Source organism: Apostichopus japonicus, chromosome 5 (genome assembly GCF_037975245.1).
Source record: "Apostichopus japonicus isolate 1M-3 chromosome 5, ASM3797524v1, whole genome shotgun sequence".
Lineage (NCBI taxonomy): Eukaryota > Metazoa > Echinodermata > Holothuroidea > Aspidochirotida > Stichopodidae > Apostichopus > Apostichopus japonicus.
The window spans coordinates 6131014-6148851 of NC_092565.1; the positions used below are offsets into that span (position 1 = coordinate 6131014).

General features: G+C 38.6%; 2 protein-coding genes across 2 annotated transcripts in view; one reads left to right on the forward strand and one right to left on the reverse strand.

The window, feature by feature from the left end:
• LOC139967413 (E3 ubiquitin-protein ligase NEURL1-like) overlaps positions 1-6731 on the forward strand; it is a 20110-nt gene extending 13379 nt beyond the window's left edge. Inside the window, exon 4 of the mRNA XM_071971162.1 lies at positions 349-6731. Within this exon, the coding sequence (XP_071827263.1) occupies positions 349-752 (404 nt within the window). The 3' untranslated portion in view covers positions 753-6731. The remainder of the gene's footprint in view (positions 1-348) is intronic.
• Positions 1004-15070, reverse strand: LOC139967411 (E3 ubiquitin-protein ligase RNF139-like). Its single transcript, XM_071971160.1, has 2 exons — positions 14040-15070; positions 1004-13129 (listed from the first exon to the last, which is right to left on the reverse strand). The coding sequence occupies exons 1-2, from the start codon at positions 14215-14217 to the stop codon at positions 11364-11366; spliced, it is 1944 nt and encodes a 647-aa protein (XP_071827261.1). The 5' UTR covers positions 14218-15070; the 3' UTR covers positions 1004-11363.
• Between the last annotated feature and the right edge of the window lie 2768 nt (positions 15071-17838).

The window sequence follows — 17838 nt, forward strand, 5'->3', positions numbered from 1 at the left end:
AGTGCAGTGTCAATGGTTAACCATCCTGTTGCACTTGTCAGTTTTATGGTCTAGATTGAAACCTGCAGTTTACAGTTGAGTGGACACAGGTTAAAGTGATGTTAACTTGTAAATATATATTCAAACCAGATAATCCTTGATATGAACTACTCTAAAGAAAATACAGAAAACCTGCTGCTTGTTGAAGCAATAATTCACTTCTGTGAAAATAGGACATGTAACTTATACATGTAACATATTCAATCTTTTTTAATGTATGCATAATTTACAATATATATGTCTTTGAATGTCTGTATGGACTTTTTAACCAAACTCATCTGTCTGGTCTGTCCTTCTCTGTCTTTAAAGGTAAAAAGAGACTACCGGCAAACGTTTTCCAAAATGCGACGGTTCCGAGGCCGACGATACAAACAGCTCCAAGTGCCTGTGCCCAAGTACACCAACCCCTGGTTGCCACTCCACAGGACGAACCAACCAACCCACCCATACCGAAAGCACCCCCGGTCAAGACGGTAGCAGAGGTGTCCACGAGAGGGTCCTCGAAGACTCGCCCCAAGCCCCCCAGGCCGTCGCAGCCTCCCAGAAAGAGAGACGACGAGTGCAAGATCTGTATGGAGAGATCGGTCAATACCGTCTTTTACAAGTGCGGACACCAGTGTGCCTGTGAGGACTGTGGTTTCAAACTCAAAAACAAGCAATGCCCTCTATGTCGTGCGGTCATCCATGATGTCATCAAGGTGTATCGTTCGTAATGTCGGCATGGAGCTATGGCCGAGCAAGCCAGGTACCAATAAAGATACTCCCGGTTTGCAGAGCGATGTTTAATATCGACGAGTGAGGTATAGTCACTTTGACAGTAAAAGAATATGTACAATTGTTCCATAAACAAATATATATAGGAGTCTTAAGCATGGCTGTCATCTGCCAATGCTTGGGTGGATTGAATGTCTTAAGTACTTTCAGGGTAAATCTTTGAGGATTCTTTGTTTTTGTTTGGTTGTCAAAAAAAAAAAAAAAAAAAGTCAAAATAACAAAGGAATGACCGATATGTACACAGTGGTAGTGATGAGTAGGGTTGGTGAACAGAACAGCAGCTTAAGGTCTGTAAAACCTCCCCCATCAGAGTGGATCATAGGAGGCCTACCAACCAATATGCAAAGTGTTGGAGGGTGATACCAATTTATCATTGGTAGGGGTATGTACTTACAAATGCAGTAGTTACAAATACTGTATTCCCTACACAACAGACCTCTCATTTTACTACCCGAAACATATAATTTTGTGGCTTTGACATAAAATAGTCAATTTCACAATTTCCAGGTGATCATCATAATTCACATTTTTGTACATTTACTTCACCTCTGTGCTTACCTGTCTCCTCGTAACCTTTGCATGCTGGATCTACTATGCCTAGAGCAAACCTTTTGGAATTTATAGGAACACTTAATGTTGACTTTAGCAAGCTTGCCATAGTGCATGTCATCTTTTATAAACATATGACAAAGTAGATCAATTAAACAACCTATGGAGATGAAAAGACTGAAGACTCTTGTTTCGAAAATTTGGGCTACAAAAAGGGTTAGAAGGTGAGCTACTCATTTGGGGAAGATATCCTTGGGATTGCAGCGTGGAAAGTTTTACCAATTTGAGAGGTTGATAGAAAAGTGCAACTGTAGAAGGGAGACCGGCTCTTGAATACACAAACCACTCTTGTGTTTTCTTGTGGTTTCATGCGTGTACAGTAGTACACTAATTTATTCATTGATAAAACAACTTACATTCTACTAAAAAAAAAAATTGTATATTAGCTTTCACTTGCAAACATAATAGCAATGTACAGTAGACATCTCCAGAAGTTGTTGAGTTGGCTGGACACTTGCTGAAGATAAAGTTTAAGGTTTTATTTCTCTTTCTTCTGCTGAATGAAAAGTTGTACACCTGGTCACTTATTGGTAAAAGGATTATACACTTCGACTTGCTGAAAATGTCAAAAAAAATCTTTGTGAGAAGTTAGAAGATGAGTTTGCTCCACTCACAAACCTAATTTGTACAATATTCTGACACTTATTGTTTTACTTATTAATATTTTGTTACCTAGGAATATTTCACAGCACTTTTCTTTGGATAACATTTTACAAGTATCTCTCCTCTTTTATTTTCATTTCCACCTCGTTATTTGGCCATGTTTTGAAAATAATATGAAGAACAACCTCTCAACGAATCATACGTATTCATGATTATGCACAACCGCTCCACTTTTTATGCATGCTGGCATTATGATGCAGCGCCAGTACAATTAATTCTTTAGGATGGTTTCTGTCCTAATTAGCTTCATATCTAATCTTAAGTTTAATGAATATTCAATGTTCTGACCATTTTATTAATAAGTCAGTGATTTAATTATGTAATTTAAGGTTTAGCATTAGATACAGTTGGACTACTTAATATGTGAATGTCCACCGTAATGTAGTCTTTAAGTGTCAGTCAGAAACTGTTATCTGTGTTCGGATTGTTTGATGCATGTAAGATCATTCAGTGACATGCCCGTGCGAAACATGACAGTGATTCAGGTACAGATAGATAATTATGTAAATAATATTGAAACAAATACCTTTAATACTTTGAGTTTATAATGAATTACAATATATATGGTAACGGGGAATGTTTTGGGATGTTACAAATTTCTCACACAACCACCGGCACCAGATCGTGCTCGGAGCGACGTCTATCATCACTAGCGGGAGCACCAATTGAGCACCAAGTGTCTTACCTCTGGTTGACACACCCAATGGGTGTCAGATTGAGTAGAAATAGTGGTGTTTTGCTCTGACTTTGAAGGTTAAACACAGACACAGTTGAAATTGATACAGTGGTTTACTGTGTTGTACAGTTTTGATGACCTGTTCAGCTTCTACCTTGCAGGCATGTTCACATTCTGTTACTTCATTGCTCGCTCCAGTAGCTCTGGACAGCCTGTGCATTGAATTGCTATGCTCAACCTACAGGGTCAGAGTGATGAATCAGAGACCTACGTAGTAGTATCCTACCCCCCTCCCCCACCCGAAAACCCTGCCTTCTCCCACAAGTCCATCGAATACGTTGATATTTATTTGGCTGATGAGATATACTGTACTGTACTAATCACCCCATCTCCAACTCTCCTCAACGTTAATACTGTGGTTGGTGCTTGCTCAGAAAGTTCCTTGCCTGGGTCTGTACCTTTAACAGATTAACCAACTTAACAATTTCCCTTTCCTCTGAGTGTACAGCTGTATTGCTTTGACCTCTTGCTGTTTGCATTTACATAAAATGACAACCTTGTACAACATGTTAGCTTTAATTGTATCAAGAAATATGAGTGGTGTTCCCATGGTTGTAACAGGAGTGCAGTACAGTGTAGTATATATACAGTATAATAGCAGTACAAAGTGACCATGGTATGTACAGTTTGAATTATAATCAGAAACCATTCAACCCTGAAACCCTTAATTAATTTTTAAAAACAGATGAGGTTATAATAAATTTAATTGTTGGATACAAGGTTAAAAACAAAAGAAAGTGAAATATTTAGTTAACGTTATTTTTTTTTACTTCTCCCCCATGTAATAAAGAGATGCAATATTAAATAACTTGTATATATATATATTGCTGTGCTGAAATTATGCTTGGCTTTAATAGTATGATTTTTGCTATAAAGTGTTATACAATGTCTGTTTATACGTAACAAAACATTTTCAAACTTTGTCATTGTGTGTTGTCTCTGATGCATATTCATTCATAAACTCTTCTTAGCTTACTTCAAGTTTAATGACATGTTTCGTCAATTTCTTTTTGATTATGTAGTCGAGGGGACAGAGATCGGTTCTACTATTTTCTAGTGTGCTGTAAGTGTATAAAGTCTCATGTACAGTTTTACTTTATGCATGCCTGTTCCTCACATAGCATTATTCATTGCCAATCACATAGCAACTTTCTATATTTAAACTTCATTCATAACATACAAAAAATTATTGTTGCTTAAAATGTAGGCATGTCTCTCTTTGCTATTTCTCTAAAACTGTTCACATTTTGGAGCGACAAAACCATATGTGACTATGTTTCATTTTCTTCTTCATCTTTTTTGCTTTTTGAATGTAAGAGAATGTTTATAAATATTTAATCAAATTTTTCACTTGTAAGTTGAGATTTCTTTTAGACTTCTAGTATTAACACTGCAAAAGTTTAAACCCACCACATCCCAAAACACTACACTGTGTGTCACAGTATAAGAGAGCAGTTTGCTGCAATAGCATAGTGTGCAAAGCAAATATTAAAATTGTATATACTTGTCAGTACTATAGAGAGAAACGTTGTCTGACGTTGTTACAAAATGTCGTATATTTCGTCGGATCGCCGTGAAAATGCTCGGTGAAAAGAGAAATTTTTTGGGGAGAAAGAGGTAGAAGATGTTTCCCTTATTTAAAGGGGTATTCCGGTAGTCTCAAATTGATGTTATTAACAAAAATGCTGGTAATTGTCGGCATCTTTTTAGTGCAAAACCATATCCTTGTAAGCACTTTGTATGATGTCAAGATATGAATTTTGTTTTACAATTTTGTGGTATTTTGTACTTATTGCTTCTGGCAACAGCAGAGTGAATGAACAGTTGAACATTGCTTTTGTGTTCATTATAATAAATATTTAACTCACTTATCCACTGAGTAAAAGAATAATTTCAACAAAACAGTTGGATTTTTTTTAAATTCTAAATACAGAGAACCTCGACAGCTAATAAAGTAAACATTCCAGAGTGTGGCAGGTTTCAAGGATAGAGTTTTTGAAGAAGTTTTTGAAGACAATTTTGCTGTTATGACATCACAGACCACCCACTGTGGTCATCTACATCCAGGGAAGTATCGAAGATTTCGCCAGCCAAAATAGGTCGCATTCAATCAGTCGTATCTTGAATCAGAAACCAGACATTAATATGGGGTTCACAATGAATATTGTGGAATATGTATTTATTTCTTTAACAAAGATGAGCGTAAACATTGCCTACCACCGGAATACCTCTTTAATAGCTTTGTCAGGACAGAGAGACAGGGTCTTAGCAAACATAATCGACAACTTCCATCAGAATGGTGATTACCATAGTTATCAGCATACGTTTCATAGAATCCATTTTTGTTTCTTTTTCATATAGGTACAGGTAACAGCTTTAATAATTAGAATTTTTGTTTTGGTATTTTATCGTAAGTTTATGGTGTTTTCAGTGCAACCTTTGTTAGCCAGTAGTGGAATACTTTCTCATAAACTATCTATTCTATTCTAGTTGGGTTTGCAACTGCCTGCAGATTTACTGGCGTTGCTAGGCAACGCACAATATCTTAACCAATAATTCTAGTGCTCTTTTTCGGAGTTGCCCTAGATGTTAAGGAAAATTTGAAGAAAAATGTGTTAAAAAAGGTTAATATTGTATTACTGAGGAGCAGAATACAAGCAATCTTTAAAAATCAGAAATGCACTTCATGCATTGAGTCTTGTATCGCCAAATTCTAAGTGATAACGTTTTACAATTGCTGCGTATCTCCAGTCCTATTTCCTCGTTTTCCATAAATCAATCGAATTGTTTATTATTTCATTTGTGCATGACTTGTAAAGCTAATTATCAGTTGCAGCAAAATCTATGCTGTTTGAGCACTTAGGTGGAAATGACAACAAAATAGTTGGTATGTCCTTTTACATAATGAAACCCAAAATATTAAGTTTTGGATCAAAGAATTGTTACAGCGACCAGCTGCAACATTTATATATATATTTCTTTGTCAGTTCCTCTGATTCTGCAATATGGCATTTCTTGTGTAGCACTTAATGGAAGGTATCGCATAGCATTACCATGATATTTAGATGCCTGTGAAATTGAAACTTCAGAGGCGGTTTAATATTATATAATCATGTTTCTTGAAAATTTTGTTGTAAAGGTTATGTACATTGCCATGAAATCACCTAAACATTGTTTGATGTTGCATGTAGTGCTTGCCTAGAAATGTTAACTGTTCCAAACTTATTCCCAGACATCAATGAGTGACAAAAAAAGTCAGACAGATAAATTTCAGATTCAGGGTCAGAAAATTCTATCAGAGTTGGCAGAGAGAAATTGTACAAAAAAAAATTGTGGCTATGCATGACCACTGTTGGTCTTTCTGGCAAAATGTGGAGTTATACTGGATATCAGGTCCAGAATGAACAGTTTGCGATGAATACAGGAGCGACATTTAGTTGCACATGATCAACAAGAGATGTGCAAGATATTAACATGTTGTCTCTTAAATTCAGACTTACTCAAATGTTATTTGGAGGGACAATTCTGAGGGGGTGGGGGGGGGGGGGAATTCTCAGATCTGGGCAATTTTGAAAGTTTGGAGAATACTGTAACATTAATGCCATTCAATATGATACAGAGTTGCTTCGTCTGTTCTTCTTTAAAATTTGACTGCAGTAGGTTGCTTTAATCAATAAACAGATGTATCTTATGCTTTTAAAAATTAAACAAGTACAGTATAAACTAAGTAGGGTAGTTTGTATGGAGTACGTTCTGATATTTTACATAAAAACCAAGATACAATTATTTTACTATTCTCTGTTCTTCGAGACAACAAGAATGTCCTTTAAGAAAAAAATATTCTATTTGTAAAATGTTTTAAAAAAAAATGTGTAAAATGAAAGAAAGATGTCAAATGAATTCAAAATAATCTCTTGTGTTGTTATTTGCTTCGAAACAAACTATTTACCACAAAGAATGTGGTTGTTAAGGGTTGTTTTATTGCTCTCTTTTTAATGGACTCTGCAAAAACAATTTCTTTTCATGTAAAAAATGGCATATCCCTGTTACTCTGTGATGGTGTTGGGTACCCCTTAAAAGGGATACGTGTATGTATGTGTATGACACCGCTCGCAAACACACTCGACCCATCCATGCCCAGCTAGGATGATGTCATATGCTAAATATAGATTTCCCTCCTTGTTTGGGAGGTCACAAGTAGCCAAAAACTGAAATATATAAAACAGGCTTAACTCATCAGGTACAACTTTGGTGAATATCAGTTGGTATGTACATACGTGCCAGTTAACAAGATATAGCTAGCTGCAGTAAATTTGAATGAAAGTGAAAGTTCTTGTCGTGTCAGCGACAGTCAAAATATGGATACTTTGAAAGCCAAGTCAAATACTGTTGACTCGATTGTTTTTACCCTCTATGATAAACTTTTCGTAGAGTTTGTTAACCCACAGTGTCAGTAAATCATTGTTTCCAATTATCTGTTTGAATTCAGGCTATTTTAATCTGCTCATGTTTAAAGTTCTATTGCTATGTAGTAGCAGTGGCGTAGGAAGGTATTTTTGAGTGGGGGGCTGAAGACTGATGGCCGGCCTGGGGAGGGGTCTAAGGGGAGGGGGTGTCCCCCATTTTTTTTGCATTTCCAGGTGGCCTCAGATGCAGTTTGGTGCAATATAGCACACTTCAACTCCCACTCCATTTTGTATATAATTTTGTATTTTCACCTGGCCTTAGATGCAATTTGGTGTTCCAAATGGGATTTTTTTCTCATTTGGAAATGAAAAAGGGGTTTTCTGACTTGCAAAGCGGCAAAATGATACTTCCGCCCCCCACATTTTTCACTGGGGGGCTGGCGCCCCCCAGCCCCCCCCCCGGTTCCTACGCCCTTGTGTAGTAGTATTAGCCCAAATAAGATCATCCATGATTCAAAACTAAAGTTCCAAAATTTGTCACCAAGCGAATGTTATACTTTTAAGGAGTACGAAATTATTCTGTTGACCTTAAAAAAAATGTTGTCAATATTTTGTCATAATAGTGCTCAACATATACGAGGAAAATGAAATTTTTATGAAACCAAAAATTTGCCATCTTTTCTTGAAAGATCAATTGCAATGAACTGCTTTCAATTTTCTCGAGTCAAAGTTGAACATGCATTTTAGTATCTTAGATACAGTGACCAGACGTTTCAGATTTCTGGGGACATTCCCTGAATTAAAGAGTTTCCCCAGAAAGTGCCTGGGATTTTTATACGCTTCCCTAGAAATTTATATATCTCGATTAGAGAATAGTTTCATATACTTGACCTAGTTGACCTTAACGTTATACACTCGAAACAGCTTGAAAGGCAACTATTTACAATGTATACAAAATGTAAGTGTTCATTCATTGCTCACAGATGAAGGCATTCTAGATCATAGACTAATTTCACGGCCAGTAATTAACATGGAAAACATCCTTTGTGTGAGTAATGAGCCTTTCAGTTCTATTTTCACTCACATCGTTTGGTATCAGAGTTTTAGTACGGACAAAATACTTGTGGATGAGGTCTTTGAAATTTTACGCATTTGACCGTTGTCATCATCCTTGAAACATGGAATGGCAAAAAGAAGGGCAGACCTTGAAATTCCCCCCTTCCTTGACATCAACATGGGGGATGGAGGGGGGGTAGGTATGAACATCATTGTCATCACCCCGGATTTTCACTGGAGATATCTGGTCACCATGGTAATCAAAGAGTATCAAAACTTAGCAAAGGAGTGTAAACTATGTTTCCAATATTAATAAAAGCTAACTCAATTTCATTAAATGAAGAATATCTAGGGAAAAATTTTGTATGGTTGATCTGATAAAACTCTGAATTTATTACACTAAATCAGCTTAGTACCTTTAAACAGTAACAAAAACCCTACCATGTCGAAAATAAATTGAGAAAAATAATAATAATAATAAATTGTGCAAAGTCACATGCAATGAAACATTCAATTTTGCAGTTTAACAAAATGTCCCTTTAAAAAGATATCTTTAAGACAATGGTTTGCAATATAGCTACATATGTAAATTTGTAATACAAGTTGAGTTCATTGTCATAATATATAGAATATTGACTTTTCTTGAATGATAACAATGTAAAGGAACCTAGTTCCTGTATTAACACAGAAACATACGTTTCCCCCTTTTAGTCGCCTTGGGAAGCCTACATTAATACAATATGCTACTGTATACAGGAAGTCGATGCCAAACACCGTATTGGACAGAGTTGACCCCACAGATACGCCACGCTTCAAAAATTTGCAAAAGCCAATTTGAGGAGGTGTTAGTGTTTCTTAAACCACAATACAGTAAAAAAAAAATAATAATAATGTGCAATTATAAGAATGAAAATCTACCTAAAAGGTTCACTATTGTTGGGGAAAATCCCTAGAGATCTACCAAAGCTTTTGTTGTTTTGGCATTTTTTGTGCTTAGTTTTTACTTTTGGTTCTTTGGGATATTGCAGAGTACAGTACATGTAGCAATGAAGGGGATTTAAGACGTTTTAGTCATTTGTTGCTGAAATGGGAGAAGTAATAAAACCAGATCTCTATCAAGAGGGCTTTGGAGGTACAGTAGTACTCTGCCAAAATGTCACCTCTTCTAGCTCAAAATTGAAATGGTCACGGCGGATAAATTTGTAAACTATAGACGATTGTAAGATTATGTGCTAATACTGAAAGTTAGAGCTTTCTACTGTTACAAATACCAATTCTTCATGATTCTCATGCTGTTGTACTTGTGCCAGCAGTCTGGGAATGGTACACCTAGTCCATTGTACACAGACTTTTTCTTTCTCTTTCCACTTTACAGTATATTATATCATTTTTGGGTTCATTATATTGTATGACATTCCAATACTACTTTTTTTTCCAGTCCACTGAACAAGATTAACAGATGTAAACGGCTTACTGATTTTTTGATTGTATCTTATTTGAAACATAGACTCTTTTGCTAAAATATTTCAGTTTTATTTTAAGCGGTTTACATACACCAAATATTACAAATTGATTGGATTCAAAATGATACCTTATTGTACCTATGACAAGAGCCACTGAGCAGAAAATCAGGAAGCTTAAACCGTTTATAACTCAAATATTACCCCACACAGATCAGAGGTACTGTAGGGTACCTTTGAATACACACATAATACATACAGTGAAGCAAACAGGTTAGATGAATAAGAAGTGTAGCTAGAATTAGCACCTGGGTAATTCAAATGGGGTTGGGGTGGGGGTGGGGTTTTTCTTTTCCCCCTGCAGCACCAGACTGAATATAAAGCCTCAAACAGTGTGCAATTATGTTCATAGTAGTTTGAGCCGACAGAATACCTGTCAATTGTTTGTGCAATGTGTTACCACTGAATATCAATTATGTGTACTCCTTTCTTATAAAAGTCCTACAAAATGCTCAGGTATATTATCATAATTAATATCACCTATGCAAGTTCTTCAACAAATAACAAAACAAGTTTGAAATGTAATGAATCCCCCAAAGTTCAGTTAACCTTCTCCACAGGCACATAGGAGCAGGGTAAGCTGGGGGATATCAATCCCTCCCACCAGCAGTCTGCTAAGAAAAGAAATTTCTCACTAACTAGTAACTTCCTCTTTCTGACATGTAAGTTTCATGCTTGGAAAATGCTATGAGAGGATAAGAAATATGCTGCAGCTGCAACCCCCTCTATACTGACAGCAAAGAAATATCCTGCTCTGTTTCAGACACATCCTAGATTTCAAAAGTGTGCGTGTTCTGGGAGCTGCCATTTCGTAAATAGTCTTTAATGTCAGAGTGGCATTTAGGATCTGAAACCATTTACTACATTTCTTCGGGTTTTCTTTTCATAGTTTCAAGGTAGAATGTTAACAGTGTTGTTACTGAAAATCAATGCGATATCTACAGTAGGTCATGCTATAATTAGGTTCAATATTTGAGATTCAAAGCATTTGTAAAACTTGTCTCTCCGTTACAGAAAATAAAGATCGTGATATTAAAAGCAAAACATAAAAGCAAAATGAACCACGTGTGGCTCTGTGATGTCATTTTTTAGACTTGATTCAAGTCTTCAGATTTGAGTGTGAGGAAACATTAACCCAAAAATGGAATACAAAAACAAACCAAAAATTAAAATTGTTGTTAGCTTTTTTGGAAAGTAGTTCCTGACACACTGGTCTTATAATGATGGTCTGGTCTGCAACTCCTTTAATAGAAAGTGATCTGCTTCACTTTTCAAATACAGGAAATACACAGAGTGAGGAAACATTGACCCAAAAATGGAATACAAAAAACAAACAAAAATTAAAAATTGTCTTAGGCTGTTTTGGGAAAGTAGTTCCTGACACACTGTACTTATAATAATGGTCAGGACTGCAGCTCCTTTAACATAAAGTGATCTGCTTCACTTTTCAAATACAGTAAATACACACTGAAATTAAACTAATGATCGATGTTACAAGTAAATTACTCAGTACTGTTTATGATATATATATATATATGCTATTAAACCTTCACTTAAATTTTAACGAGCATCTTGCACTAGAAATTGATTGGGATGATCTTGGTGCTCCGGTACCACCTCTTCCTGCCCCTGTGTAGGGGAGCTGGTGTCCTCCTCTACCTGCATTATGACCTGATGGCATAGAGGACAGGAGTCTTGCATGTATAACCACTTCCTCAGGCAAGCGCCATGGAAGAAGTGCTGACAAGGTGTGATCCTAGCGGTGGTGGTCAACTCCTGGTAGCAGATGGCGCAGACGTCCTGGACCCGACGTAACTGCTCTGGCGTCGCTTCCGGAAGGGAGTTGATCTTCTGGACTGCCTGTCGGCGCAGGTAGAACTTTTTCCAGCCGTCTTTTCCAACTTGGAAGATGTTGAAATATGCGTGGATGCACATCATGGCTGCCCTAATTATACCGCCCGATTCAAAGACCAGAATCCAGAAACCGTTGATGAAGAGAAATATCCCCGATAGAAATTCGAAGGTGCTACCGATGGCCTTGATGTAATAGACGTAGTCGTCCAAGCTCTCCCACTGGCTCTGGCTGAACGTGTCATACATGAATAATGCATAGACGATGAGACTGACCATAACCTTGACTATTAACTCCACGCAGAAGGCGGTCACCGCTAACAGCCAAGTGCTGATGGTGAGGACGCTCCACCAGTACCATATACACAGCGCCGGCAATATCAGGAGCATGAGCGCCGCCGCGAGGGCTCGGACGTGCCGCTGGAGCGGAGTGACCACCGAAGTCGAGAGTTGCATTAACACAGGGTGGAGTATATTATGAATAAAGTGAAGGTGGGCCGTGGCCAAGAGGCTGATGTTGCGATACAGTCGCGCCACTCTCTTCGTCCTGTCCAGACTGGGTAGTCCAGTCTGGAGGGCTAAAATGAAGAAGAGAATGGAGGTCATCGTACCGACATGCTCGGTCTCTCCCTCGTGACCTCCTATAAACTTTCTGGAGAGGTCCGCCATGAAGCTCGCCACGGGCGAGAGAATTGCACTGATCCCGAGGACCGCTATGAAAGTGTCGCAGACGTGAGCCGCGACTTCCTCGCTCGCGGCTGCTAGATGCTTGGACGTATCGTCTCCCGATCCGCTGAAGGCCTCCGTGGGAAAGTCGAGTATATGCAACAGGAAACGGCAGGCAAAGAAAATCCTCAGCACTTTTGGGACTTGGAGTCTCGTCCATTCGGACTCTAAGAAAATGGTCAGTCCTAACTGCTTAACGATACCTGTGCACACCCTGATGAACCGGGATATCCTAAAGAGTAGCCAGAGCGCCTTACCGACCATGGAGATTGTTAGATTGACTACGGGCTCAAACAGCGCTGTTATCTTGACTATGTACACTATATGGCCGACCTGATTCTTGGCATCCTCCGATGCCTCCCCATCTAAATCGTAAATTCCTTCCACAAAAATCCGGAACACTACGGGGATGGAGAACCACACGACGTGGTAGAGCAGATTACCGTTCCTCAGCCAATAGCTTTTGGCTCCTAACATCACAAAGAGAAATGCATAGAGAGTTTGCACACAAAGATAGAGAGTAAAATCTAAACTGAAAACGATGTCTCCGTAAAACGTTGTAGAGTTGGTGGAACGTAACTGAAATACGGATGTCCATTCCGAAGAGCTTCTCTTCTCGTCGATTTTCGCTATAAATACGTTGTTCCACCACATGGATGTCACCAGGGCTGCCAGGGCCAGTGCAACCTGATACAAAGACCGGAGGGCTTTGGCCGGCAAAAAGAACACGATAATGGATCCGACGACACCTGTAAATGCCGACAGAGAGAGAGAGAGATAAAGAAAGATGTTTCCAGTAACTCATCTTATCTCAAAAATTATTAACTGTACTGTATGTAACAGAGCTTGTGACTACCACAAAAAGATGAGGTGGAACTGGAAGCATGTTTTCCCACCCACCATCACCGAGAAAAGGTGGCAAGTTTGAAAACAGCATTACCAATTGGTATTTTTCTGCGTTTCGGTAGAAATTCAACACATTTTCATAGTTAATTTTGCTATTATTCGGATGGTTCTGGTCACCATCATAACAAAATTTTTACTTAGCAACGAATATCATAAAATGTAAAGTTAAACTGATGGCAACGATCACCTCGTAATGGTTTATCATGAGATTTACAATACTGTAACATCAATTGGACAAATGTGGTCTTCAATTATGTTTGATTCTTTTAGCCAATTTTTAGCCAATTCCCCAAAACTGATTTTTACCATTCCTTTTGGCAATTAAATCAAAGAGATATTGTATCTGTAATTTCCCTGGCTTGTGAACCCAGTGAATTTGGTTGAAATTGCATATGCATTGCTGATATGGTTATTGTCTGGCCAATAATGTTATTAGTCTCATTACGAATCACTTCTTTGACAAATTGATCAGCAATAGTTGAATTTCAATCATTTCATCCACATTCAAGTGGTTTAGCAATTCCTTGGCTTACATGTAACATTAGACAATATCACCCAGCTATTAGTATTAATGTTCAACTTTTGTTGTTTGTGCACATTATAAAGTTCTTTCTCCCACTTTTGAACAAAAACAAATTGATGTATTATGTAAGCCCTTTGCTCTATCCCTAATGGCTAATTCATGTAATTGTTGTTACTTTGTTATTGCTCAATTTATTAATTTCTTCTGTTACAACATAGTCTATGTCTCACCTGATAAAATGATCAAGGTCTGCAGTAACCAATTCTGCGCACCAAACACTGACATGTCAATACGTAGCCCGCATATTCCATCCAGGATTAAAAGTGGTGGTACTCGCATGATTGCTATAAACAGTGACAACTGATGGTTCTGTTCTTGGACCTCTTGTAAATGCCTCTGTGCATCCATTGCTTTATATTGTAGGCCCAACTGAAAGCCTATTGCTAAAAGTAATGGGTCATTAAGTGTGCCTTAACTTGCCATTATGCATTAATATATATACAAGTTTAAAGTTTAACTTAAGTCATGTGGTAGCCTATATTTTTTTATTTTAATAACTACTATTATAGCCATAGAACTGTACCATTGCAAGTTGTTCGCCTGTACAGTGTGACTGAATAATGGTGTGAATAATAATGTGTTACTAGTATAGTAGTTAGTACAGTCCTACTGGATTAGGGCCTAGGTCCATGTTGGCTACATGCTCAATCCCTAAACCCAAAGTTTAATTAACTTTTGTTCCGATGCACCGGTCATCAATGGTGTTGAGTGATCCAGAAAAACGAGCGAACAAGTCCTCAGTATTGCTAACCTCTCTGACTGTAACTAAGTAATGCTCTGTGAAGTATGACTTTGGCCCGGTATGATTTGTCTAAGTATAGCTTAGGCTAGGACATATGCCTATTCGATCCCTGCAGTTTCAGGCGGTAGGCTGAGCATTGTTGATAACATTCACAGGCTATGCTCCAGAGTCCCGGATTAGGCTACACTATCCGATTTCAGCAAAGTTTGCGACATAATTGATGAGTTCGCATCGTTGAAATTGCATAGATTTCTAATTAATGCATGTTAATGTATTTGCGTATGTCATACTCTTATGTGCTTTGTTTCTAATTAATACTCAATAACACCTTCACATTCGTCAACATGGATCTGTAGCTTAGGCCTACGCGTTACATTGCGAAGGGCGCCTGAAGCTTACACTATCATGATAGTATTTTAATCTCCGTATACAACTTGCTTATATCGTAAGTTGATAACATGAAAAGCATTTGTAAACGACTTTCCGCAAGCTAGAAATCTATTATTGTGCTGGCGCATTCATCAGCCTGGGAGGGTCGCGGAAGAAGCGACGATCGAGCATTTTATCTCGCCATGTAGGGAGGGGAGGTTCCTCTAATCAGGATTTTCCCTCACCCGAGCTCCCAGTGGGCTCTGGCAAATAACATACTGAAGTCCACCTGCTCACTGTATAGTTTCCTGTGAAGTAAGCGCACTTGTACAGGCGCAGTGGCGTATGAAGGTACTTTTGAGTGGGGGGGGGGGGCTGAAGACTGATGGCCGGCCTGGGGAGGGGTCTAAATTTTTTGCATTTCCAGGTGACCTCAGATGCAATTTGGTGCAATATAGCACACTTCAACACCCACTCCATTTTGTAAATAATTTTGCATTTTCAACTGGCATTAGATGCAATTTGGTGCTCCAAATGAGATTTTTTTCATTTATCATTTATTGAGAAATGAAAAAGGGGTTTTCTGACTTGCGAAGCGGGGGGGGGGAGGCGGAATGATACTTCCGCCCCCCATATTTTTCACTGGGGGTGGCGCCCCCAGCCCCCCTGGTTCCTACGCCCTTGTACATTCTTGCATTCTTGCACTTTCAAAATAATTGCCGTGACTTTTATGTGCACTTTATACAGGTGCATTCTTGCGAAAATGTCTACCCTGTCATCGCCACCAACCCCTCCAACTCATCTTGCGTTTCATTCTGCACAAAGTTCTGGTTAATCCACAGGGGTAGGCCCGGGGAGGGGATGAGACTGAACTCCTTCTGAGACTCCCGCCCCATGAAAAACCTTTATGTTACGTCACTGACCCTCCGGTGAACATGACGACGGCGTCTATAGGTGACGATGATGAGTACTGCCAACATAACACCAGGGAGTTAACACCACCATTAATTTTCCTACCATAAAAAGAAGCCATATATGAAATCATCATCATCACCATCATCATTATCAGCATCATCATCATCAAAGTCGGCTGTCGGCCCATATGTAGCTGCCAACATTTATCATTAAACTGAAAATATTTTGATAAACCAAAATCAGTTTTCTGGACGGACGGTGGAATTTTCACATTCAAGTTATTTTGCCTTTAAAGTGGTCTGGTCTCACAACTTGAGCATTTTCGGTCATATTTGTGGAAGCAAGTCAGCCCAGTGGCGTAGCTAGGGTATTGGTCAGGGGGGGGGGGCGAGAATGGTCTGTATGGGCGCTTTGGACTTTATCTAAGCGGAGCGCCACCCACAGGTTGGCGCGGAGTGTACAGAATTTTTGGGAGTAAAGATACTCCCTAGATCGCCGGAAATGACCCTTTTCCGGGCCTTGCTAATTTGCAGATTAACGAAGAATAAATAGGTGTCATCGCCAACAAAATGTGACAAATGTCAATAGGTAGATGAGAGCGCAATAAAATGCCAATAATCGGGGACAAACTAAAACGAATGACAGCGAATGACCGAATGACAATTGACTTTGTACAGGGTTAATTATCATTTGCGAATGACAGCGAATGATAGCGAATGACAACGAATGACAACAACTTGGACAACGAATGACAACAACTTGGACAACGAATGACAACGAAGGACAGTGTTGAGAAGTGATAGAATGATAAACGGAGTGGAGTAAATGCGGTTATTGGTTTTCTGCGCAAAAAATGATTTGAGGAAAATCGCATCACGTGTTTGCAGGGTTTTGGTGTAATTTACGGATAGAAACCACAGGGAAAGTTTTTGTGTGAGATTGCGCTTGCGTGCTGTGCTTTTTACCTCTGTAGATTTATACAGAAAGATAACTGAAGCCATTTCAAGATTATGGTATTGTTAGTTTCTAACAATTAATATCGGAAAAGTGACGTTAAATTTACTTTTTAAAACCAGACTTACAATTTCGCTTACTATAAGGTGCGTTTTTATCTTGTCCGTACTTTACTAGATCTAGATATCCACGAAGTATGAACTGTGATATCCGGTTGAAGCAAATGCTGTCATTACTGTCATTCGTTTTAGTCAACGCAATTTTTTAGTGTGTACAACATATTGTCATTCGTTATGTGTAACGCAATTGTCATTCGTTTTAGTAACACCCCAATAATCGCGATTAAGTAAAAAGTGGTAAATGTCTGAAAAAGGCGCCAGCAGTCCATTTGAGTCTGTCAGGGGTGGGGGGCATCCGCCCTTTGACTGTATGGACGCTCCGCCACTGTTGGGAGCGCAGTGTAGGAGGAGAAGGGGGAGGGGCGGTATTTTTTAACGGTTTGGGTGAGCGTCTGCAATAATGACATGTTATCGCAAGCGTTCAACATGCTCAAATAAAATGAATGAATGAGGAGGAATTCATATTACTTTTCAACCATTTTTTGAAACAAATTAAGCGAATTGATTGTTAGTAATCTTGAAATTGATTTTATCACGGTCATTGTCATGTTTCCCATATGTACCTTCCTCATAGAAAAGGAGGGAGGGCGAATCTGTACGTAATGTAATCAGAAATACTTTTAAAATGACATCAAAGAGACTAAAAAAAATTTTCGACTTTGTTAATAATGATGTCTTTAAAGAGACACCGTAGATACGTTGCTCGGTTGGGTTTACTGCAATAGCGGCACATGGAGACCAATATCCGCACTTAGTGGACCTAATGTTACAGTCGTGCATTGACCTTGAACAGAGGGGCCTACCGTGAAAACGTACGGAAAATTCATCCTTTTATATCTCAGCGAGACAAATCCACTGGATAAAGAAATA